Here is a 26,568-nt window from a genome sequence, read left to right as displayed (position 1 = left end):
ATTATGAAAACACTAATGGGGAGGAGAGCCCAGATCGAGAATAATAAACTTTTATATGTAATTGAAGGTTCTAATGTACTATGACATAATTTTGTAATTGTGTTCTTAGTTATCCTGTTTCTTGCACTTCTGATCAAGCAGAACATGCCAAAACTGAATGTAAGCTAAATTTGGTCATTTTGTGTGGGATAAAACCAGAGCATCCTTTCTACCAGGATCCATAGAAAGGTAGGTTGGTGTTGAATAATGCAATATCTCAAGGTAATTGCACATCTTCTCCCCGCAGTACCCTGTTTAACACATAGGAATTCCCATCTTAGAGCAACTTTAGCTCCTGCTCTTCCTATTGCAATAAAGGTAAAAATACTGGAAGAAACCCATATCCCTTTATTTCCTTTTGGTTTGTGCTAAGGAAAGAAATATATATAATTTATTATAGTATTATTTATTTATTATTTATATTTTCTACAGAAATACATATGTATATATGCACACAGAAATATATACATAAATATATAAAACCATTTCTATTTAGCTGCACTTTTACTTGCTTGGTTGGTTAGTGTTTGACCATAAACAGGATTGTTTAAAACTGACATTAATTGCAAGTAATTACATTTATTCTAAGATACAACTTGACATTATTAACATTATTGATTACACCTGTGTCTCTACAAAGTATGTAAGAGGAAAAATACACATTCCCTTCCTACCATTCAAAAAAGCTGAGGAGATCCAACCCTCCTCTGTCATATTCACATTAAAAGCTCTTCGGAAAAAAAGATGAGCAGTCTTTGTGCTCATGTTGAAATGTGTTGTTAAATACCAAGAGCTACTACAACACTTTTAAGTTCCTTCCTAATCACGAAGTTACCACCATTTTATACGTTGAAATACTAGATTTCAAGGAAATAGTGACTATTTAGCAACTCTCTGTATCTCCTGTAAAATTATATGCCAAGTTATACCATTTCAGAATCAGCTGAGTTTAGAAATCCTTATTCTATTAAAAAAATCCAAATCCTTTTATTGATGTTTCATATAAATGTAAACAGTCAATTGTTTATGAATGTTTTAGAACGAATGAACATTCTTTCCTTTGACAATTAAACAAAATAATTTAACAAGAATTTTTGTAGTAGAATCACTGTAAGAAATCTTAAGAAAATATTGTTAGAACCCTAAGCAGTTTGCAGCTCTTGATTTGTCCAGAGTTTGGATCCAGGTAATGCCCAATGTAAGTATTTCCTGTTTGAAAACTGAAAGCACCTGTGGACAGACAAATCCTTTGAAGTTTCTTCAATCCTCGGCGACCTTGAGTGATTTCTTTGAAATCTTGAGCTGTTCTTCAATTGGACTGAGGGTCATTTCGAAAATGCATTGCAGAAGGTTCAAAAAACTGGAAGAAAAGTTTAGAGAGAAATTTAAGCTGTGGGTTGGTAACCATTGTTAACAATAACTGAGTTAACCAACAAACCCGTGTGATTTCGAACTCTCTCAGCAGACTGAAAATAGAACTACATTACAGGGGAGAATCCTCTTAGAATTTGATGCTCATTACCTGGATCATGAAAGCTCAGTTGTTAAGTATGTATGGCAATGATTGTTCCTCCCAAACTTTATTTTTCCAATATTTAAACTGAAACATGATGTAACAATGGCACTACAAGCTTTATGAGTATCAGTGTATTGAAGCTAAATACTTTTCCTGCTCTTGTTTCCTTCTCTGTTCTTATTTCTTCCCACTTGACATCATTAGCATCTTTGACTTATTATGTAACTCTTCTCCTGCCATCCTGCTATGTTCTCTGCATCCAAATAATATCCAGGACTCAGCAACTTTGGTCCATTCAGTGCCTTTGTATCTTCCTGTGCTCCCCAACATTAAAGCTGACCTCTGCTTCTTTTTCTGAATTTATCATCAAAATTTTAACATAATCTCCTTATCTAGTTTGATTCACTCCATCATTCCATGTTTTATTACTTGAGAAACAGGAATATAATTTTACATATAAAAATTAAAATAGATAAATTTAGAAATAAGATGCATAAGATAATGTTGCAGTGGCAAATGCATTGTGAGTTGTATGGCAAAGCAGAAAAGTACTTGCAGATCTTTAAAATGGGACTCTTTGTACTCTAAATCAAGCAAATTTTAAAATAAACTAAGTGAGCAATTCACCTACCAAGGTCACTGTCATAAATTAGCATTCAGCTCAAGGATTTAGTAAGATTTAAAACAGAAAACAAAGCAAAAAATATGCTGTATGATAAAATAAAAAGCTATAATGTCTTTTTCCTCATTTGTCAGAAAGGTTTGTTCTTCTTTCAAGAACTTTTCTATTTGACTAATTTACACAAATGTGTCTTGTTTTTTACTGTGTAGAGCTTCTTGTGGATGGCAGATATTACTGTACTCTACAGAAGAACATGAACCATAGAAATGTGCCTGTTCCATCCCCCATGTATAAATCATGGGGATGCCACATCTTCAAACCATCCACCTAAATTAACTGATCTTACATAGAGAGGGAGTAAGGCCTCTTAGAGTAACTCTGATGCTTTATTTTTTCCATAATATAAATAGCACAGTGATATCACTATAGTTAACACCCGTCAGCATTAACTTATAAAACATTCAGAGAGAAAGGAGAGCTTATCTTACAAGTATCTCACAGCATTTTATGTGGTCTAAAAACTAGCATCTGTTATTTCATACGTTTTGTAGTTCTTTGGTTATATCAGATTCTACCACTACACAGTCTAACAAAATGGAGACAGACAACTATGCTAGTTTAATTTCTTTGCTTTGACCAATACAGTTTTTGTCCTGCAATGCTATTGCTACTCCCCAGTGCAAACCCATTTACACTGAAACATCTTATGTAAAAAGTTGCATGGTGGATGACTGCTATTGAATATGAATGTTTCCCATTTGTTCCAATGGAGAATCGATACCTTTATTTAAATATTAAGATCAGAAGATTAATGTTATCCCCATCCATGTATAAAAAGCATTCAGGTGAATTACTTGATTTTAACCTGGATTTTTTTTTCATTTTTTTTCTTCAGAGAATGATGCTCTTTTGACTTAAAATATAGAAAAATATTAATCTTGCAATGAAAATTTGCTACTAAGCTTCCTGGTTTGCAAAGCTTGACTTGGTGCAGTATGTATGGAAGTATAAATACAGAGTTCAGTCTAAGATACTTTTGCTGTCTGTCCAACCCTGGCTGCCCCTCCCTGTGAGGGTGGTGAAGCCCTGGCACAGGTTACTCAGAGAAGCTGTGGATGCCCCATCTCTGGAAGTTTTCAGGATCAGATTGGATTGGATTTGGAGCAACCTGGTCTAGTGGAAAGTGTCCCTGCCATGGGAGGGATGTGGAATTCTATGATCTTCAAGCTCCCCTCCGATCCAAACCAGTCTATGATGATAACATTCAAATGTTTCAAGGCGTACATTTTATTAAAAACACCTTCTTCTTTATATAAACTTCCAAATAAAAAAATTTCTGTGTAATTTATGTACTCTTAGTTTACACGTATAGTAAGAGAAAAGGTGATTAACCTGAAGAAAAAAATTATTAAATGGAGGGGGAAGAAAAAGTTATGCAAGCAGCACTTTGAAAAGTACTCAGTCCTCAAGGTTCTCATAAATCTTTCCAGATACAATACACAAAAATGACTTTTTCATTTCTGTAACATATAGTCCATTATTTAAGCCATAAGAAAATTGCTTAGTACTGTACAGAACTAGTACCAAACAGCTCAAAAAAGAGCTCCTCATTTCATGCAACTCTCATTACATTACAACTTTCATACATTAACAAGGCTGCTCATTCCAGCTGAGGCTCTGAATCCAGAACATGAAGTAAAAAACTGTTCTTGCACTTCCTTCAAAGCCAAAGGAAGAGTCTGGCCAGAAAATAATGATAGGAGTTGAAAATGACCTTTGATTCCAGTGATAATAACCTGCTTTTACAAACAGGTTCATGAAATGCCTGATTTATTCTCTCTGTACCTCGTTTAAGTTTGCTGTTCGGTTTGCTGTTCGGTTTAAGCACATGAATTGGTGAATGATCTTCTGCACTCCAAACTACACTACTAATAAAAATCCTGGAAAGCTGCACAACAAGAACTGGTGCACTGGAAATTCGTTTATTTCAATTAATTAATTAGGTTTTTTTCCTCTTTTTGTTTTTTAAACAAAAGCCACATGTACTCTAAGAAGTAAATTTAAAAAGCTAATATACCTGAAATACTGCACAAAATGCACTTTTTAAATTGAATGAGCTGAATAATACTGTAACGACATTAAATCTACTGGGCCTAAGGGAGCCAAAGATTAACTGCCCTTGAAGCACACCATGCTTTGTTCACCTAACTTTTTGTATCTTCTCTCTTTGAAAGGAAAAGATTTACATATTTTTAAAATATTTTTAAAGCAAAAACAATCCTGGTTGTTGAAAGTAACAACTGGTGCTACAACATTTGAATTAGAAACCAAGCAGTGTATTTCACAATTACTATTAATTATAACTGAATACACAAATGGAGAAATGTAATTTAGGAAGAAGAGCTTGGTCAAAATTTACATAATTGTTTATATTCTTCATAATTCAAAACACCCCAGCTGTCAATACCGTTCTCTTTTCTAAATCTCGCTGCTGGATTTCTGCCATTCTGTAACGCTACTACAGAACACAATTTCTGAGCTTCTGAGCGTGTTTGTGAGCTTGCACAGTAGCATTTAAAAATATTTATAGTCAGCACTTAATCTGAGACTTTGGAAGTATTTTAAAAGCCTGGTTCTAATGTTAATATACAAGGTTTCGTGTAAATATTTCATCACTACTAAGGGAAATGGAAACTATGTTCCAAATATTTCTAGATCCAAAATGTGAACGGTTGAATGAAACCACTGGAGTCTGGCAAGCTATGCAAGCTGAGGACCTGGCCTCTAAACAGAAGCTGAAATGATCAGACATGAGTTTTTTCAGTACTTCCCTTCTCTGACTAAGTCATTTGCACACATAGTCAGTATTTTAACAGAGGGATCAGTAACTCTGGCAAAAATGCTAAATTTAGCACTGGGCAGGGTTGGAGTGGCCAGGAGTTGGCAGCTGTGACCTCTTGAGAGAGACATCTGCAGGAACATTTGTAAGAGACAGTGTCTCCTACCTTCCTGCCCTCACAATTCCATAGAAGCTGCTTGGCAGCACACTCCATCTCTGAGAGACGGCATTTTCCAGATCATACTGGTAGCAAAAATCAGCAAAATTAGAGGCTGGTAGAGCAGCAGCCTTCTAGCAGAGGCAAGATGCTGATCAGCATTGTCTCGTTTCCTCTGAACTGCAACATCTCTTGGCTGCCCATGAGATTTCCCACAGCCTGCTTTACGTTTAATCTAGGCAATAAAGGTACAGCCTGATCCCCACTCATACCAGATTTCCAGATTCTGTTTTTATTGATGTAGGGACTTTGTGCATTTGGTGTATCTAAATAACATCATTATCTCTCTAGCTGTCCTAAATAAAGCTAAATGTACCAATCATATTGACTGCAATGTACAGTGAGATCCAAAACTCTATCGCAATGAGGCAAAGGAATGTATTTTTTTACCAAGGAAATAGGACACCATGAAATGTATTTAGGCAAAAAAAGGGGAAAAAATAGAGATTTAAACCATTAAAGACTTAAAGTTTAATGACTGATTACTGACTGGTTATTCTAGATATGCTCAATTTGCAGGGCACATGTCTCTTCTGGATCTCATGAGTATCTAAAGATGTAATCACTCTCTGCCTGATTCAAACAAACTTAAGCAAAGATTTTTCAGCTTTATCTGCATAAGACAGTACAGTCACGTGAAAAAAATGGGAAAAATGTGTTGAAATGTACAAAACGAGGGAGTCTTGATTCACAAACTTTTTACTGCAGTTATTAATCCTTTGTTCTAAATAACAAACATTTTGGGGAGATGTATGGTACTAGCTCACTGAGAAAACCTTAGGATATTAAAGTTCTTATCTGTTTCACTTCATTTCTTCAACAGACATTCTACCATTCCTTACTGCAGGTTAAGAAATAGAAGATTTAAGATCATTTTGTTTGCTGAGAATGACATTCTATGTTGTCTTACAGAGCATATTCTGCTCAGTGCAGCATGGGTTAAAGAGGTGTTTACATTTCCCCTCCTCAAACAGCCTTTCTGCATTGTTCTGAGTGCTACAGCTGATTTTTTTTGAGAAAAACATTCTAGCGTTCCTCAGAAAGAACTGATTAACTGAGTTGCAAGAGTAAATGAACAATTGAAATAATGCTGGCCAAGTAAACATATTACATATTATAAACAAGTATTCAGAAAATTTACTACTCACTTCCATAGTGTCTTTTGAAAGATAAACAACCCAGTACACCAGGTTGAATCCTGCAAACGCCACTGGAAAGAGGATCCTGGAATACTGGTCTATTTTACTTGCACCTCCAATAGCTGGTGGTTGCGGTGGGGCTTGTGGAGGAACAAACGGTGGTTGACACTGGGATGCAGTATTTGATATTGCGCTGGGTTCAGGAGACTGCTCTGCCTGAGATGTTATGGAGTTTACTCGCTTCTTCAGGTTAGAGTTGGAGTCAGAATGCTGTGAAAGAAAAAAGAAGAAAATAAAGGGTGATCTTTGGATACAGAGTCTTCGGTTTTGTGATCTTTAGACTTCTTTCCGCCTTTTAACTTAACCTTCTGACTTTATTGTTCCTTCTCTGCTATAGTGCAATCTCAGAAAATCATAAAAATAATATCTACAGAAGGATATATATGTTTATGGCCTAAAGCTTTGTTGTAAAACCATGAAAGAATATGTGCTTTTCATATTTTTAACATTGTGATAAGTGGAAGCTCCAAAAGAGAAAAGAAAAGATGGGGCTAAAAGGAAAAGAAGCTAATGGTGTATCTAAATTGCAGTAGATTGGTATGACTGAAGTTTGTGTAGATATGGATCAAGATTAAACAAAACAGCACATATGGGCTGGCTCAGGTGCAGTCTTCCCTGGCTGAACCCATTGATAAGTTTCGTAAACACTGAATGGAGTCAAGCAGTCATGCAAGAACTAGAAAACTGCTGCGCAAAAGGCAATGGACTAACTTTACAGCTGCTGAAGACATGAATGCTAAATTGTCCTCTTGGTTTTTTCCAGGATAAAATTTCATTTTTAAATATATCTCATAATTCCCACAGCACTTCCATACATACAACTGAAGAAAAATATACTTATCTATAATGGGACTATTTTTATTTTCATTTATGGTAAAATGAAACCAAATTACTCCCATATTTTGTGCAGTATTCGCAGCCGGGTTCAATTACTCTTCAGAAAGCTGTATGAAAACTCTTATGAAAGTTCAGCCAGAACTCAGGGACATGTGGAGCTTACCTCTTAGTTACTAGGCTAACATGTATATTCATTTTGTACATCTGTTTTATTTGGGGCCAAGTTGCCATTATTTTATTTTCACGAGAGTAGAAGAAATAGAGTTCTTCCCTCCACAAATGGCTTAGGAATAGGATCTACCACAGGCTCTAACCCTGCTCTAATGGATATCGATTACCCATTTTCACAGTAGTGTCAAATAGGAGGAAGTAGTCAAAAGCCTCGCTGCTACTGCCATATCCCAGGATGGCCATTAGTGGATGCACAGCAGCAGTTGTAAGATTCATCTGATGGCTGAGAAAATACAGAAGGATGCTGAGAGTGACTTTTTTGTTTGCTGTTTGTTTTGATATGAAGTACTGTAGTGTTCTGTTAATATAGAGCTTAAGCCTAAAACTTCGTCCATAAAGGATTGCAAAACTCATTTCCCAGATTATTAATGGAAAATCTTGTGCACAAAATCACACAACATACACAGATGTTCTTGGATTTGAATACAAACCATTTTTGGTCAGCAGAACAATGACCAAATGATTGAAGCGGATGAGGGAAGTCTTGGACAATGTAAATAACTCCCAATGTAACAGCACATACATCCATAGTAAAATGGAAGACTAACATTGGAATGATTTTAAGGTAGAAAAATGCTATTAGACAGGCAACTTCCAAAGGTATTCTTTTGGAGTGTTTTAATGACAATCATTCACTTAAATGTAGTCTGCTGTCAGCATTTTTGGGAGGTATCTTGCAGGACTTCTAAGCACGGGAACATTAGTCAATCAGATAAATGACTAGAGACACTAAAAGGAAAGGAAGCATTTTCTGAAATACATTGCCTACTCTTGTACTTGGGCCACAATTTCCAGATAACAGACTAACCTAGCACAACTGGTGTATCCTGGGTGACTTAAAGTAGTTATAACAGGAATTATCCTTCCAGAAGTCATTGTTACTGTCAGAGAATCAGAACAAGTGACACTTCTACAACAGGATGCCAAGTTCTGTTCATGATTGAATGGTCTAGTATCCAACTAAAATTAGGGAGAGATGGGATTCCTCACAGCTGATTTTACTCTAAATAAAAGGTGAAGAGAACATCCTCTTACCTTAAAAGGAATAAGGTACTTTTTCGGTATGTATTTCTCTTATCTATTGCCCTTTTTCTTCCCCCTGCAACCAATCATCACTTCCAATTTGCCCTCTATACATTATATGACTGGTGTCATGGTCTGAATGGGTATTAAACAGCATTCTATCTCTCTGCCTATCTGGAACACAGATGTTTCGTTTTGTATTTTCCAGTAACACAGCAAACAACAGAGAGATTTAAATGGAGGAGGATCTACAGATGTGTCACAGAAACAGAAAGAGGGTTATCCATGTCCATTTGCACTAATCATAATAATAATCCCACTCTATAAACAGATTGGCTAGTTGAGCCTGCCTTCCTGCTTTCATTCAAGTTCTATTCCATTTTGCCTGCATGCCCTCCTTTGAAAAGAGCTGTACAAGTTGTAAGGTATCTTGTTTTTCAATTTACTGTGGAACAACTTGACCTTTTGTGAACATGTGGTTCCTAAAAATACAAGTGTTGAATCTTAGCCTTTTCTATCTAAAATATTCTGGTACAAGGTGGGTCAAATTCTACTCTGGATTATTCAAGCATAAATCGGGAATTACAGTGCTGAGGTGATGGAGTTAATAGTAAGTAGAACAGCTGTAGCATATGTCTTTGGATGATGTTTAGTACTGAACATATTTAGAACATGGAGGTAGTAAAATCTTTGTGATCATTTGAATAGGCCCTTGGAAAAGTGTAATCCTGGTTGTTATTTTATTTATATTTATTAAATCTCATTCCTATAGGAGGATTGCTAAAGTAGGAGGATTATCTCAATGTGATTTCGTCTAAAGAAAAACCCTGAGTAGTTCTTTACACTGTCTTTAACACTCCAGTGTCCCCGTAACAGCAAAATCAGGGTCAAGTCTATTTTCTTGTAAATCCTTTCTCAGGATATGGAATTCTAAGTCCAAATTTATCTCAGATGTGTAGTGAGGATGTTCTCAGTATGGGAACTGCTTGTAGACCAGACAGCTGTCCCAGAACCCCACCTCATATTTTTCATTGGAATTCACTGGTAAACCAAGAAGAGGAGGGAGTCAGGAGAACATATAATTTCTTATTACAGTTGTTCTGAAAAGCAGCTACAGTAATTTGTCTGCTATATCTAGATTTAACTTCTCCTTTTGACAAAGATTACATACAATAACATCATTAAATGTTAACACAACACAGAGACAAAATGGAAATGAATAGCCTATTTTGCATAGCTCACAGAGCCAATTGGTCAAGTAAGGACTGTTTTACAAGTAGCAAGAACAAGAAGCCTGAGGCACGGCACACTGTGTCATAAGAAAATAATGGATTTTCTTAAGTTACTGAACCTTGATTCAGAGGAGGACTATTGCACTCATGTGGAATGTTAGTCCACCAGACAATTAAACTTGCGACTCTGTATGAGTAGGCAGTGACACAGAACAGATTGCCAGTTCATTGGTTAATGTGAGACACCATCACACTGGACTAGACAAACACTGGTATGTAGATGGTCTTCTTATATAGTCTGCCTTCTTATTAAGCTTTTGTAGGCAAGGTATCTCATCCCCTGCAAAGCTCACAAAGCACTCTCATCCCATCTATAAAGTTCTGCTCTCTCACAACTCTCCTCAATATCACTAGAATTTGCTTATACTCAGAATATCTAAAGAGGCTTTCAGCAAATTTCTTGCCTTCCAGATCTAAAACAATACAGCATATATAACCTTGGAGTAAACAGAATTCTTTGTCTGCTTTTTCTGATTTTTTTGCTGGATGCTAACTGTGATTTATGAATGCACTTCGTTCTTGTGTTTCTTTCCCTCAAGAGATTTCTGTAATTCATATTTGTAGAATTGTCTTCTCTGTTGCCTTGTACTGCAAATGCATATTCTTACTATCAGTTTAGTTTATGATCTAACAGTAACATGAGCATCTTATATATGCAACCCAGATACTGGCTAACTTTAAACAAATGAATATCTGTATGTTCTTCCTTATCTCTCTTTTACTCACATCTCTTTTTCCTACTAGCAATCCAGTAAAAAGAGGTTCATGCGAATAAACTCTAGAAGTTTAGATAAAAATAACATGTTATTTCTCCTTTTCTTCATAATTTATTTAAGACACTGAGCTTTCCTCATATCAAAATACACACACACAAACCAACCTAGAACCAGAACTCAGTGTCTGTAAAAGGCAGAATGCTTAATTAAATATATAACATTTTTGCCTCTGCTCATTAGTAGATAGTTTGAGTAATTTCAACCATTCATATTACAGATATAACAGCACATGCTAATGACTTATCTCCCCAAGGGGGTGCTAAACATGGTTGAGCCCCTACATCCACCAGTGTGAACTGTAAAAACTCTCCTTAGCTATTGAACAATCCATATGCAGCAACTTACAGCAAGAAAGTTCATTATGGTATGTAACATCATCTTTCGGCCATGTACTAAGGAACCTCATCCAATACAGTCCTGTGCAGTTTTGGTATCCATCTCATGACAGAGATTCATTTTAAACCCTAATTTAGACACTTCTTTGCATGTCTCATCTGTGGGATCTGATAAAAAAATGTCTATTGCAAATGATGTGTATTGTTTATAGATATAAACAGCGTCCTGCATAATCAAAAGCTGAATATAGTTTAGAAGTCATTAATAACCCTAGCTTTAGGCATCTCTTTAGGAATGTTAAGTTACGTTTGCTAGAAACACTGAGGAAAAACATGAAGAGTTGTTTTCAGCATTTTTTACTCTAGTAAAAGGGTTAAATCACTTAGGTTAAATTACTCACTTGAAGCATGGGAAAACCATGTTCAAATTCTTTCTTAACCTCCAGGAACTGAAATTCACTTCTCTCAGAATATAGCCTAAACATCAGGTGAAGGTGAATAAGGGGAGAGGCTGTTACCTTATTACTTCAAAGCTATTTTAATTTGCATGGAAAAATCTAAAGATCCATAGAGACAGGAAGCATAACTGAAAAATACCCCATGCCCATTTTATTAAAATTACTGTCATATAAACCAGATATGCAGTAAGGAGAGCAGCGACTGGAATCCTGGTCATTCTCTTTTCAATGGGGATGTGCTATGGTAGGGCTTCCCCCTCACATTTATTTGTAGCATGCCAGAAAAAACATATAATTGGCACAGAGCCTCTCTGCTGTCAAAATATGTTTTTACATTAAACAGATTTAAATTTTCAAAGTCATGTTTGGCTCTTAAATCAGTGTCTGCCCATATGTTTTTTTCCTATAATTAAACTTACTTTATTTTGTCCTTACTACACTCCTGCAAAAAAAGTACTGGGATTAGGCTTCAATGTTCTCAGTCAAGACTTTAAAGCATGTAGCTGTTTCTAGGATAATATCTAAGGGGTGGTTGATAATCCAGATAGAAGTACTCCGTTACACCAGGATACTCATTAAACATACTCAATATATTCTGACATAATTATAGGAAACTAAATCCTCTATATCAGTGACATACGGCTGCTCTGCAGTTGGCCAGGGTTGTCAAAGAAAATGAGAATCCTTTCCTGCCCAAGCCATGTTGTTTTGAAACACAAGGCTGGAGGGAGAAGGAAGCTCTCCCAGAGGTATTTCACTGCTCTGTGCTGATTTCTGTTAAAACAAGAGGTCTTCTAGAACATAACTGTAATCAAGCTGTTAGAGGGTGGTAATCTTTTGTCTTTTACATGTAGCCTCTCACATGGAAAGGATGTCTTTTGATCCACGGGGTTACTCCCTGATCATCCCATAAAGCATTACTGCCAATGTGCTCCACAGTATCACCAATTCCCTTCCCCTGCAACTTCCAGGATTGGGATCTTCTTAGGTAAAGAAAGTCATCAAGAGGAAAAAATGTGATTGATATAGAAAATATAGAATCGAAATGGATTTAAAAGCTAAGTGCCATCATGGTTTTATATATGTATGTATAAGATGTTTGGTTTTGACATGCTAAAACTAGCTTGGCCACCATATGAGTAAGAACAGGTTTGTGTCAGGGTCCAGATGACTACTCAGCTTGTTGCCATCGTGTTCTGCAGCGGAACACCCATAGCTTTGTATTTCACACAGGGATTGCCTGCAGCTAATGAAGAGAGCAAGCCAAATTCTGCTGTCAGTTAACTGAGGTAAATAGAGAGGCTTTCCTGGAGCCAGCCCAGGCCTGCTGGGCTCTCAGCTCTCCACTGAGCTCATGGGCATAGCCTCATCTCTCTTACTGAACCCACCACAGTTCAATGGCTGCAGCATTTTCTCCTACTTTCATTATACAGTAGAGCAGAATTTGGTCCTCTGACATAATTCTTTTCTGAGTGTACAGGTTTTTTGGCTACATTATAAATATAAAAAAATGTGTGAGAGAGTTTAGTTTATTTGAATAAAGTAAAATTTTAAATAAAATTAACTAGACTGAGGGAAAGGAGCCTGCTTGATAATATTTTGAAATTTTTTGTTTGTTTTTCTTCAAGAAACATTTAATCTGGAATTAAAAAAAGAAACAGGAATATATTCTGTAGATATGTTTATCTTGATTTTAGGCCCTCACTCAAGCAGGAAAAGTTTCTAACTGGCTATTTTGTAACTCTTTTCTATTTTCATTTATACCAAACCTGTCTCCCTGGGCTTTTCTTATGCAGCACTGGGTCTTCCTGTCATACAAAAAGTACTAGTCCAGACATCCTAAGGTTATTCCCACCACAGTTTTCTTTATTCCCCTCTTCAGGCAAGTTAAAATAATAGATCATTAAAAATATATAGTCTGTGTGTTATTCTTTATGTTGCTGCTGGTAGCAGAGTTCCACTGCAGCCATAAAAATTCTCAAGTAAGTACATTTGACTTTTCGTTTTAGAAATGGACTCTCTGAAACCAAGTAAACTTTTAAGTCCTCATCTAAAAATATCAGCTGACTTCTAAAAATGCTAAAGACAGCATTTTTGACACAATTTGCTACTCTTCCTCCTATACTTGTGCCTTCATAGACGTAAAATTCTAGCAACTTTCACGCATTGAAAAATCACACATAAAAATATTATAAAATAATAGATGGAAAATTTTACTAGGCCATCTAAAGAGTAAAAAAGAAATTTTAAAAAAAAAATCATAGATTAGAAAAGATACCAAAGTACAGGGTATGAGAGATGAAAAAGATTTTTTTAAAATCAAATAGACTGTTAAAAACGATGTATTAAATATGGATTCTCTTAAGCTTTTTTCCCTAATAACTTGGAAAACAATATTTTTAGAAAAAAGACAGAGAAAATGAGGAGAAAAGAAAAAAAAAAAAAGTAAAAGAAACGTAGGAGAGGTAAGATAAATTATCAAAGAATAAGAATTGGGCACTGTAGCAACCAAAACATAAGAGAAAAATCTCGAAGGAAAAGAGCTGAAAGAATTTAGAGGCAAACAATTGGAACAAGTTGGGGAATACAGGGCAACAGAGTAAATTGGGACCTCAGATAGGACTTCCTAAATCTACACTAAGAAAGAAACTGAGTATTATGCTGTGTGTCTTATTTAAAAATAACTGTCCTAAGACCAGTAATGTAGCTATAGAAGCGCAACACTCAGTGAGAATGACAGTCCTGAGGAAATGGTCATATATTCATGCAATCAGCCTGTGTTAAATACACTGTTAGCATTCAAATTAGACCCTTCAAGTCTGTTTCAGCTGAAATTATATCACTGACTGCAACACATCTATCAATGTGACAACATACAAAAGTTCCTTCTCCCTTATCTCTACCACAGGGGGGAAAAAAAAAGAACTGAAAAAGGAAAAGCTTCTTAAAATCTGTTATCCTGTAATCACTCCTTTTTCCCAGAATGCCTTTCTGGAAGGGAACCTTCTAAATCCAATAGTTAATTCTTCTAGAAGCCTTTTTGACTACATCATCTTGCCTTCAATTGTAAGCACCCTTCATTTTTATTATCTCATTGAATTTGCTCTTTCTATTACCACAGAGGTATGTTCTCATAGAGAACTGGTCCTGGGAGAAAACAGTGGTGGACATATAGGGCTTGAAAATTTCTGTCTTGCTTTGAGCAAGATCAGGTCTATAGAATTTTGTGGACACTGTGGCTGTTTTAGAGACTGAGTTTACTTTGGGACCTAAATGTTATGGGATTTACTACTCTTCTAAAAGTGTATGCTACATTACATCAGCTAGATGTAAATAATTTTCTTGAGCAAATGGTTGCAGTGTGCTTCCTAGGTGTGTATTTTATTCCTAGATGCTTACTTTTTTGCTGGTTTTTACTTGGAAAATCTAACAAGTTAATATTTAAAAAATAGGAAGGAATGTCTTGAGTTTGGCTCTTTGCTTGTTTATGGCTGAAGACGTTGATAAGAAACTTGAGTCTTTTAACTTCTTTATCTTTTATTCATTTGTTCAACAGAAATTTTATATTTGTTGCTTAGCTTGGTCTGCCATGATTCATAGACCATGTAAATCTGGAGGAGCCCTATCATCAGGAACAAGTTCTTAGCTTATCTGGGCAGAAGCAGATTATTTTTTGGAATTATTGTTTTCCTGAGACTGGGAATGGGGGGGGGGGTGGGGTGGTGGCAGTGGCTGTGAATGCACCAGCAGCATGTGCAGAGTCAGCCTGTTTTCATATTGCTTAGCAGGGACTTCAGTGAAAACAAAAGTAGTATATTTTGGTTTAATTTCGTTTTTTTCTTTCTAGTAAACCACCTTATGATTAACTCAAACTTAAATAATAAAGTGTGTGAAGGACAGATCCAAGCTGTTATTCCTCTTCATCATGTAGTAGCTATCAGTATTTTCCTCGCGCTATATAAAACCAGGTGAACGTTTTGGGGTTTTTTTCTGATAGCTTGTCCTCCAAAAAAGAGTCAGCAAAACTTATCAATTATGATTTTAATGGTTGGAAAGTACTTAAATGTTGTTACTTTAACTGCTATTTATCAGCAAATGTAGAAAAATTTCTATATGGTGGGTAAGGTGTTGTCTTGATATGGGCACCTCTTAGACTGACCTCCTTATTCAATTACGGATTCAGAGGTTTTGCAAAATGTTGTTCAAATTCTGTTATTACTCTAAAAATGGAAATTGTGGTGGTAGTAGAACTGATTTTGAAACTGGAAGACCACAGTGATAAATACATTAACATATGTTGTGAGACAGCATTCACGATTTAGCATGAGATGTACAGAATAATATTTGCAAGCAATTTTGACACAGTTTTTTGATCCTAGAAAGACTTCCTGTCTTTCACATATACTAAAATCTATCCTTCATTCATGGTTTTTTTCCCCAAGCTTCCACCAACACAGATTTTCATAAAAGAAACAGATGCCAAGTTTATGTAAAGGCTAATTACCCATCTTCCAGATGACCCACTTACGGTATGTGCCCTTGTACTACAGTGATCCCATAATCATCTGGCCAATGCACATGTTTATTTCATGGTATACCATCCCACAGATTCTGCAGACTTACTGAGAACCACAGTTGCCTGACCACACTGCCTACAGCATTGCTCAGGATAAGTATCATGGGTAACAGTCTAAGGTTTCCTTAAACATCTCGCCAAATAAATATCTCTCTAGAAAATCATATTGCAAATTTAAATAAACACTAAAAATAAATGAATTATATTCATTTTCTGGAATCAGAACAATGCCTTTGATAAATAGACATGATCTGGTTACACAAGCTGTTTCAGGTTAAGATCACTTTAATATTGTTTTACATTCACTACTTCAGCTGCCTGTTCCTATATGATGCTTATTATCAGAAAAGCAAGCAATTACCGACACAATCTCGTCCTCTGCCGGTACAGTTGCTGCTGATAGTGCTGCTGCCAGTGCTGCTGCCCTGGCTGCCTTCCTCATCGCTCTCTGAGTCTGGAGATTGGTGAAGTAGTTGACAGCTGCAAACTCAATAAGTGCAGAAAAGACAAAGGCAAAGCACACAGCTATGAACCAATCCATGGCGGTCGCATAGGACACCTTGGGCAGAGAATGACGAGCACTGATGCTTAAAGTGGTCATTGTGAGAACTGTAGTGATTCCTTGAAAACAAGAGTAAGAAATGGGGGCATTAGAACTTTGCTTCAGCCCTGCTACTCTTAAATTCATATATATGAAAGAAACCAAAGCACAACACTCTTTTTGGTTTTAGCTGTCACCCTACATCCCAGCTAACCAACAACACTCCTAAGTATTTTGTATCCTTAAATAACTCATGCATACTGGATTCAGCATCTAAAAGCTCTGGAAAAACTTCCTTAATGCATTGAGCAGACTGGAAAGTAAGATAACAACATTCTACATGGTGCAGCTGCCTAGGATTGTGATAAACATGGCTATGAAAAAATCCAGGCTCGAAATACAAAGGATCCTTGGGGGGTTGATAAGTGGAATGTTTGGCAGAAACCTGGATTCACATATTGTCATTCCCCAACAGCGATCCTCTCTTTCTCCTGTTGTTGTACAAGACAGACCGTGGCTTAGAGAACCCTCACTAAATCAATTGAATTCTACATTAAAAACAGTTGGAACCTGATCCAAACATTTCAAGTAATAGCACTTGGGTCCCCTGAGCTGTTGTCTTTAATCACTGGATACATATTTTAAGATTCACTAACAGCATCTTGGTTTAAAAGTGCCTGTAGTTACAGATAGGAAAGGACAGAAAAGCTACTTCTCTAGAGCTGCTTATCTATTTTCACAGAGCAAATCTGGTCATGTAGCTCATGGGCACCATGGTGTTCTTCACACGAATTCATGAATTTATTCTTTCTGTGTTGAAGTGTACAGTATTAATAATGTAGGAAATATACTTACTTCCTACTGCTGCCTGATACAAGCAAAAAATGCAAGAACAAACTCAATCATTTATATAGAAGCCTCTGTGACTCATATTTACTTATGCCTGCTAGAATGTAAAAACCATGGGTATTTAAAGACAGTAAGGTGGAAAATATCCTCTTTATTTTCTGCAGTTGGGAAAGGGTAGGTGGGGAAGTAAAAGATGTTTAATGTCATATTGTGATGGTCATGTTGAATTGATGAAGTAATATGCTGTGAGTGATGCTCGGAGGAAAGGACTGTCATAGCATATAGCAGCATCCAGACAGGGTGACATTATTTTCAGAGTTTCTCTGCAACTCTTTCATATGATGTGGCTTGCCAGCTGTCTGAGATTAACTACGTCCCAATGTCATTACCTAACATGTTTTAATGAAATACAAATAGGAGATGGTATAGAAATATGTAGGACCCCTACTTCTCCCAAATCTGCCAGACTCATTTTATGATATGAATACAAGTATGCTGAGATACATTTCAATTTCAAAGGTCCAGAATGAACTTTTCGAAATGATGTGTGATTAGATTACAATCTATGTGCTAGTTTGTAATAAATTTATATATTCTGTGTCTGAATAAAAACTTACTGCAGCAAGAATTTAAATTAGGAATAAGTCTCCTATTCTATTACAGGTATAGATAAGAATTTTCTCAGTGTGGAGTGAATATTGATGAAATGCTCTGCACTGTGGAAAGCTACTTTATCAAACTGAATACCAAATTACAGTTGGTAAACTGTGCAACTGTGAATTGTTTACCCTTGTCTCTATACTTTGAACACTTCTTGGTAAGTTTTGAAGGATGTGTTACATAATGCAAACACTGCAATCTGATAACTGGCATCCATTTTGGAGGTAAACACAGTCCTTAAATTATTTTGTGCTGAGAAACTGGTTTAGGCACCTCATTGCTCTTCTACTATTAATTTCTCTTCTCTCAAGTTTAGTTTTGGGACTTACAAGTAAAAGTGAAAATTTATAATTTAAGTATTTTTATTATGATGCATTTTAAACCTTCTCCATTTTAAAACATTTTCACTGAAAAAGACTGGAACTCTTTTTTTGTCATAAGGAATTCCTCTTCTTTTCCTTAGATTAAGGTATTCAGAATCCATGGGATTTTGAACAAGTCAGGACTACAAATTCAGACTGTGCCCTGGGAAAAATACAAATGGAAGAAAGATTGAAATGTTCTTTTAAAATGCTAACGTTACTATTTTCCACAATACAGAAAGGTGTCTGTTTTACTGTTTTCATAAAATATTTTCTCAAGTCCATGTTACTCTTCAGTACAATACCTAAGAGCTGTTATTCCAGTGTTTGGGGTATTTATATAATTATTACCAAATCAGCTACAGACCTACTTGCACATCTCTCAAGCATGTACAGTTACCTTCTGTGACCACTATGTTGCAAGTACGTTTTACTCAAAATGGAGAGGATGTAACTCAACAGTCCAGAGCTGCAACATGAAGCCAAAGCAGGTAGCATCATATTTGGAGTATGGACCTCATATATGTATGAACTAGGAGACTTAAAGCTTTAAGAGCATTAATTCAAACACTGGAAATAAAAAATAAGCCCTGCCATGCAATATGGATACATCTTTCTCATTTTAAGTCCAACCTGTGCTAGGGACATTATTCAGCTCACTGATCTTTATCCATCTAAAGCCCTTGTTAGTTGTTTAGATACCTTTGTAGCCAAGGGAAAGAGAGCACTCCAGAATGGGTGTTAGATGAGGTACCTTATGTCAGATAATAACTCCATTCCCTGTGATTTTTTTTTTTTAAGCTTTAACTCATGTTGGTTTCACAAGACAATAAATCCTTGCGTTACAAAAACCCTCTTTAAAAAATGAAGAGGCTGACACTTACTCTGAAATTTTCCCTTCCTGCATACAAAAATATATTGCAAAGCATCACAAACAAGTCTGGGTAAACAAACATTCTGAGTCAAGAATTTTGACCCTCATAGGCAAATTGTCTATCACTTGGTTTCACTTTAGCATGTACTTTTGCTGACTGAAACCTACTAGCTGCCTTTCCTAATCCCCCCTGGATTATAGTATCTGATTGATACAATGGATTCAATACAGTGAATGAAATGAAATGAAATGAAATGAAATGAAATGAAATGAAATGAAATGAAATGAAATGAAATGACAAAAGGAAAAACACAAATACCAGCCACGGTTCTTGCTGGAACAGATTCTTTGTTGATCCAAAACACAACTTGAGACAGGACTACAGTCATGATGCATGGAATGTATGTCTGAATGAGATAGTAGCCTATTTTCCTTTGAAGATGGAAGTAGAGCAGCTGGAGTGAATATTCGCCTAAAACAAACAAGCAATGAAAGGAAGGAATGAATGAATGAATGGTAGATGACACTGAGCTATTCAAAGACCTGAATGCAGCATACCAAAAACTGTCCTGGCTGGAACAGACTCCTTGTTAATCCAGAAAGACACCTGAGAAAGAATGACTGTCATAATGCAAGGAGTGTATATCTGTATCATGAAGTAGCCCATCTTCCTTTGCAAGTGGAAATAAACTGTCATGATTACATATTCACCTGTTAAGAGACAAGTATGTCAGCGTATTTTGGCAACATGTGAGCAAACATTACTGGCTTAAACCCAACATAGTATGTTCTGATGAAATCACAGACCTCCTAGTGCATAAAAATAAACTGCTTAAGAAAAGGTAAAGTGACCTTATGGAAACAGATTACAATAATATTCATTTTATGTATTCTTTTTACTGGGGTGGGGAGGCAGTGGGAATTCTTAAGAATCTCATGAAAAATTCTGTGTTTGATGGGACTGTATTGAAAAGCTGTCTTTTAAGAGACAATGGTTAGAATGTGTCCAAGGATTTTACTTTTTAAAATGGCAAAAGATAATTAAATTAATTTAATTCTACATGAAAAAAAAACCCTGTAATTTACTATCAAGATGTTTCGTAACACCAGTAGTTTCCACATGGCTCCATCTTACCTGTGTTAGATTTAATTGTTTCACTAGATACAGTTTGTCCTATGAGGTCATACTGGAGAAGACTGGAAGACTCCTGTGGTACTTCTACTGAATGCAATGGTCCTTTTTTCCAAGTATAAATTATTTCACTTTTTGGATAAGCATCTGAGAAACAGAGGGGAAATTTACCATTACTAATTACGTATTTTATAAGTAATTGAAAAAATAAGCAGAATAATCCCTTTTGTAGCTCAAATGCCCACAGAAACATGCATCCTACTCCAGTAAGTTCCTAAACTCATTAATTACAAAATGAAAAAAAAATAAAAAATCCACAATAAGAGAATGGCTGAGGTGAGACCTGAAAGGAACTAGCTTTGTTTCTTAGTTTGCTATAAAACATACACACCTATTACCACAGCTCAATGAAATATTTTCAAAATTGATTACCACAGACTATATGTTTTCAAAATTATAAGTAATATAGCAAATGTAGCAGAGGTTTTATGACTTGTTGAAGGACCAACTTTGACTACCAGAAGTGTAAGAATAATAAACAATAAAACATGCTTCAACAGTCATCCTTCACTGAATAAATCCATGTCCATATGAATGGTCTGAGTCTCAGAGAAAAAAGTAGAATTCTAGTATAAAAATACAGTTAAAAATTTCAGCTATGTCACTAAGCAATATCTTAGGATCTTCTGACCTTCTGAACAAATGTGTTCTTTTAACAAACTGAAAGATACAGAAAAAACTTACAGCTTCCAAATTTCAGTGGACAAGCATGTCCATCCATTGGGAAGTTCACCAACCGCATAGGACAATCAGCGTTAATGGTTAGTCTAGAATACATAATATAATGAAAAAATGATAATGAAAAAATATGGTATGTAGAAAAATACTGATAGAATCAAAAATATAGATCAACCAAAAGCAGAAGAACAAGCTCTCACCTCATTGTGTAAAGAATAGTTCCATTCTGCATAATTCTGAAAAGTTTGTTAGGAGTTGTCATATTGTGAGCAATTGATTTTTTTCCATTTCTAAAAAATGTGTCTGGTGTCCAAATTTTACTGACCATTAAATTGTTCAACCTCAAAATTTCAGTTGGCCCACTAAACTTCAACCTCTCATCAGTCCATGTCTGACGAAAGAAGACATCCATTGTGTATTCCTATGGAAAATAAACAGGGGTTGACTTCTGTGCAGGGGTCAGCAATAGCAAGTGGCTGTGGGGACAGTAACTCCATGAGACAAACTAACACACATGTCAATGCCATTTCATTTACTGCTTAAATACTCAATCCTATTACCATTAAGTAGTTACTAAAAAAAGTTGTCCATGAAAACATATCCTATTTTCTTACTACTTGAAGAATAGTTACAAATGAATCAGTGAACAGGTAATTTGACATGAGTAAGGAAAAAAAAAACAACCCTCATTGTCCTCTCAGAAATAATTTTATTCAAAGTGACTGAGGTCTAAGGAAATACAAACGTCTACCTTTCAAATTGCAAAACCAAACTATCAATGTTTAATTGCCAGAAACAAAAAGACATGTTCAGTGAGTCTTCTGCAGCTTTCTTTGGATATTTACAAAGTAATGACTGATCTGAGTCACATCACAGTAGGATTATGGTGTCAATTTATTATTAATCTATGGGATTATTTTCAAGAATTCTTAGTAATATTTTCACAAGCCTTCAGAATGGACCTCTGCAGAACTTGCTTAGGAAACAGAGGTAAACCCGGCCAGGGGCAAATTTTGTAAGAATTAATGCTTATGCCTTCTCTTAGACTGACTGATGAAGAGCAGCGGAAAAACTATGGTAGCACTTAGAGCCCACAGTTCCCTGCCTGCAAACTGGACTGCAGGCTCAGGTGAGCAGGTGTCTGAGGAGTGCACAAGGGCAAAAATAGCAGCCCAAGTCAATCTCCAGAAAGAGAACAGCAATACCATCCTCACTTCCATTACTTAACGTGTTCTTGGGGCTGCTGCTGTAGCTGCCAGAGTTCACCCAAGTCCGCAGCTGCCTGAGTTTGGGGGCACCCAGCATGACCAGGGGCAGCCGTGTCAGCAACGGAACCATTCCCCTGCAACTGCTCATTTGGTTGCGTCCTACCAGGCAGCGTTCTGCAAAGCTCTCCTGGGACATGGGTGCTCACCATCTTCTTCATAGGGTTAAAGAGGCATCTTTCACCTGTGGCCCATGCCGTCACCTAATGCTGTGTGCGCCCAGCCCCAGCTGGCGCTGCCGGGAAATAGCTGTATGCAGCTCCGGCCAAACTGCTCTGCTGGGCCCTAGAGATTGTCAAAGAGATTAAGCCTCGTAATCTGCTTTAATGACGGTCAACTCAGATGCCACCGTAATGAATCCCGGGAAAAGAGAGCAGGGGCGGCGAGTGCGGCCCTTACCATCTCCACGTCGGACACCGGCCCGAAGCTCGTCACGTAGATGTCCGTCTTGACTTCTGTCACGGAGCCTGCGGGACACAGAGAGGGGCTGGGAGCAGAGCGGGACAGGGGCTGCGGGGCCCCTCTGTTCGAGGGCAACGGAGACGCCCCGCAAGAGCCGGGAGCTGCGGGGCACGGGCAATTTTGCTGCTTTGCCTCCCCTTTTGGGGTTCCACCGCCTCCCTCCTGCCACGGGTGCGGGACGAGCCGCTCCTGCCCGGGGCAACCAGAGCGCTGCCGCTCGCCCTTCTCCGCCCGCCGGCTCCCCGAGGGGACGGGGCTTCCCCGCTACCTCCAAATCCCGGTCGGAGCCTGTTGTCGTAGCCGTCCAACAACTTGTCGAGGATCCGAGTGATATTTTCCGAGTAGAGGTCCGCCCCGTCGCCCTGGTCCCCCAGCGCCGTCCCCACGCTGCGGGGAGAGGCGAGTCCCCGTCAGTCCCGCGGCCGAAGTCACGCCGGCCGAGGCCGAGGCCCCGGCCCCGGGGAGCGCAGGGAGGGAAGAGCGTCTCACCCGCTCCTCGGGGCTGCGGGGAGCCCCGTTGGGGATCGGCGGGGTCTCACTCACCTCACAGCCACACACGCCCAGGCGAGCAGCAGAGCCATGCCGCAGGTGTGTGCGGGGGTGCTTTCAAACCCGTCAGCTGGAGCCACTGTCGGTGTTCATACTTCCCCTAGGCCCCGGCGCTCGGCCGGGTGAGGCTCTGGGAGAGCCCGGCTGGCTCAGCCCCGGCCCCGCGGTCCTGGGCCGGCCTCTGCCTGGGGTGGGGACGTGCGGAGTATCCGCGACCGTGCGTGTCCCTTGGATTCACCACCGCAGTTCAGCCTCATCTGACTGTTCCAGGGGGGGGAATTAGGGTTTGAAGGGACGGTGCGCGGTCGGAGAGCAGTGACAATAATCGAATAAGGTATTAGGGGAGATTAAAAGGAAGAAATCCACTGCTAGTTTTGGCATGGAATTAGCAGGCACCCGTTAGGAAATCTGGAAAAGCACTGGCATCTTGCTGATAGAGATTATGTTAGAAATGGCCTCAGCTTTTATTATGTTTATGGTTCACAGGGAGATTATTATGCAGCTTCTACATCATTAGAACTTTGGGGGGGGGGGGGAACCCTTGAGTTTACAATTTACTGGGGGCTTTAACCTTTCTCAACAGTTCTTCAGAACTGTACAGAGATCTCCAGTATCTAAATGTTGATATATGGAGATTGAACACTAAAAGTTGGTTATGGTTCAGATTTCTAGATTTGTTTGTTTGTTTTTCTTTTTTTATTTGGGTTTTTTTTTAATACTAAGCTGTTTTGGAGGGTTGCACACACAGATTTCACTCAGACTTTAAACCAAGGCATTACCAGGACTTTTGTTAGAACAGGAGCTCCTTACTTTTAAACCACTGGGATTATAAATCATTACTAATTTTGTCCTGATAAGTACTGACTGGATCATTACTGTCTGTTCCTTCAGTAAGAGTGTTAATGTAGTCAGCCCTAAAGGAAAAAAGTTCACGCTGCTCCGGCTTTTCCTGTGGCCTTATTACTTCTCAAAAACCTGGTGAATGATGTAACAGGTATGTCATTTAGCTACACTTTAAACAAAGGAATTGGGTCAATTTTCTTTCCATGGTAATACAGAGGGACAAATAAATATACCGAAGTAAATTAATTGTTTTCATACTATTTTGTTGCATAAACCTCATTTTCATTACTAGCTTCTAAGAAAATTTATTCATTATCAAAAAATGGAATAATGTATTTGCATGAAACTAGGAAAACAATGTATTTATTCAGGAGTAAGACTAGATTAAGACCAAAACTGGGGTTCTGTGCTCTAGTTTTGTGGTTTGTGTTTAAGAGAGACTGTGATGCTACACAACCAAGAGAATTCAATGATGCAATTAAAAATACAAGATACCCTCTAACACTGAGTCCCTTTCCGTGTTGTCATGAGCAGTAATGTGATATAATCCACACAGGTGGGCTCTGCACACTGCCAGAGTTCCAGGTCTGCCTTTGAAGAGTTGGAAACATGAGTTCCCGGAATCCCTGGAAATGTTCTCTGAATACACCAAAGATGTAACCTCTCCGAATTCATCATGGGCTGGTATATCTCAGGGGTTTTTTTCGATATTCAGAACCATTTATCTGCATTAATTCATTTGCAGACAATACAACTGCATCTCTGAAAAATCAAAGGTTTGTATGAAATACTAAGTGGAACAGGGAAAAAGAAGAAAAGGGAACTCAACAAATCAGAACCTTCTGGGGTTATGTTCTTCTCTCTGGTCCTGATTAAAACTTACCACTTGAAACTTTACCCCATTTTTCAAATATGTTTAATCTTAGACACATTTGAGTTACTTGTGTGCATCGCTCTTCTCAGAATATTAAAACTGTACTTAGCATGAAAACACCATTAATATCTATTTTTGTAAATATGCTTCCATTAGTATTAAATATGTAAATACACTTAAATGTTTAGGGCTCTTTTTTTTCTTTTCTTTTTCTGAATCCATTGGATCACTTTATTTACTTCTAGGGGTTCTGTGTTCCATGTTTTACCTTGCATGTCCTCTTGGAATAATGTCCTTTTTCAATAAAGGAAAAAGAAGTCTTGGCAAAATATTAACAGGAGTATTCAAATTTCCTTCACAAAATGTGCAAGAAGAGCTAACTTTATAAAATTAAGCATATGCTGTGTCACATCAGCATGCCCCAGCTGAATAGAACATATCCAAATTGTCTTATTTTAAAAAGTTTATTTTAGCAGCTTCTTTTAATAAGCATGTCCTGGGTATTAAAAGGCCAGTGCTGCATAGGGCCGATAACCAGTCCTTACTTCTTTTACTTCAGTCTGCTTCGTTGTGAATTAGATAAGTCACATTTTCTGTTAATCACATAATTGACAATTGCCTTTTTTTCAATAGCACCCTGTTCCAAACTCGACTCCTATTGTGTAAAAACATAAACAGTCTGTCTTCACTAAGAGTAGATTGGGATGTGAGTCAGAGAAATAGAATTGTTTTATGTTTTTTCCCCCTCACCCTAGAAATTGGGGGAGTTTAATGCATTTGCTTTTTGGACCAGGTTGAGCATACATCCCAGGTTGGGATGTTCTCTGGACTCCCTTAGTTGTCTATTATTATCTCACTTCTGAGTCTAGCCTAGCTGTGGATGAAAATATGCAGCTAGCAAGAATTTCTCTTGCTTCTTTCCAGTCCCGTGAGATATTTTTCTCTCTCACGGAAGATATTAGTAGAGTTCTATAAACTATGAACACCTGCGACCTTGCAAAGCTTTGTTAATAGTACAGTAGGAAAATATTTTGACAATGGATGTTTTAGGATGTTAGCCAATCACCCCAAGGGGGTGGCTGATCCTCTGACCAATTAGACTATGAAGAAAAAAGTCTATAAAAGAGTTTGAAAAATAATTAAATAAAAGAATCTTGCTGCACGATTCCTGCCTGTTGGATCTCTCTTCTCCTCCCTACCACTGCAGGATACCGTGATACCTAGCAATTCTTGCATGGCAGCAAGGATCTCTGATGGGAAAGCAGGAACATTGGGCAGTGGATTGCAGTCTTTGAAATAGTTGTATAATTTCAGTCTGGGGCTTCCCTGAAAGAAAATGACATGATAATAGTCTTCATAAGAAATTTGCAGTTAGAGTCAAAGACATTAAAAAAAAATCTTTAAGCCACTCAAAATATTCCAGCCTACCTTCTAAAATGCTAAAAGTAGCCTTTCCATG

The 26,568-nt window shown here is 37.5% G+C and overlaps 1 protein-coding gene across 1 annotated transcript; it reads right to left on the bottom strand.

The window, feature by feature from the left end:
- Window positions 1-1,348: 1,348 nt before the first annotated feature.
- GABRA6 (gamma-aminobutyric acid type A receptor subunit alpha6) lies at window positions 1,349-23,424 on the bottom strand (the record flags this gene model as incomplete). The annotated part of the gene is made up of 10 exons (XM_082291649.1): window positions 1,349-1,399; window positions 6,382-6,642; window positions 16,322-16,581; window positions 19,805-19,957; window positions 20,382-20,525; window positions 21,123-21,205; window positions 21,317-21,537; window positions 22,781-22,848; window positions 23,112-23,230; window positions 23,387-23,424. The coding sequence occupies 10 exons, from the start codon at window positions 23,422-23,424 to the stop codon at window positions 1,349-1,351; spliced, it is 1,398 nt and encodes a 465-aa protein (XP_082147775.1).
- Between the last annotated feature and the right edge of the window lie 3,144 nt (window positions 23,425-26,568).

Source organism: Coloeus monedula, assembly GCF_965178545.1.
Source record: "Coloeus monedula genome assembly, chromosome: 15".
Taxonomy (NCBI): domain Eukaryota; kingdom Metazoa; phylum Chordata; class Aves; order Passeriformes; family Corvidae; genus Coloeus; species Coloeus monedula.
This window is presented reverse-complemented; position numbering and strand designations above follow the sequence as displayed.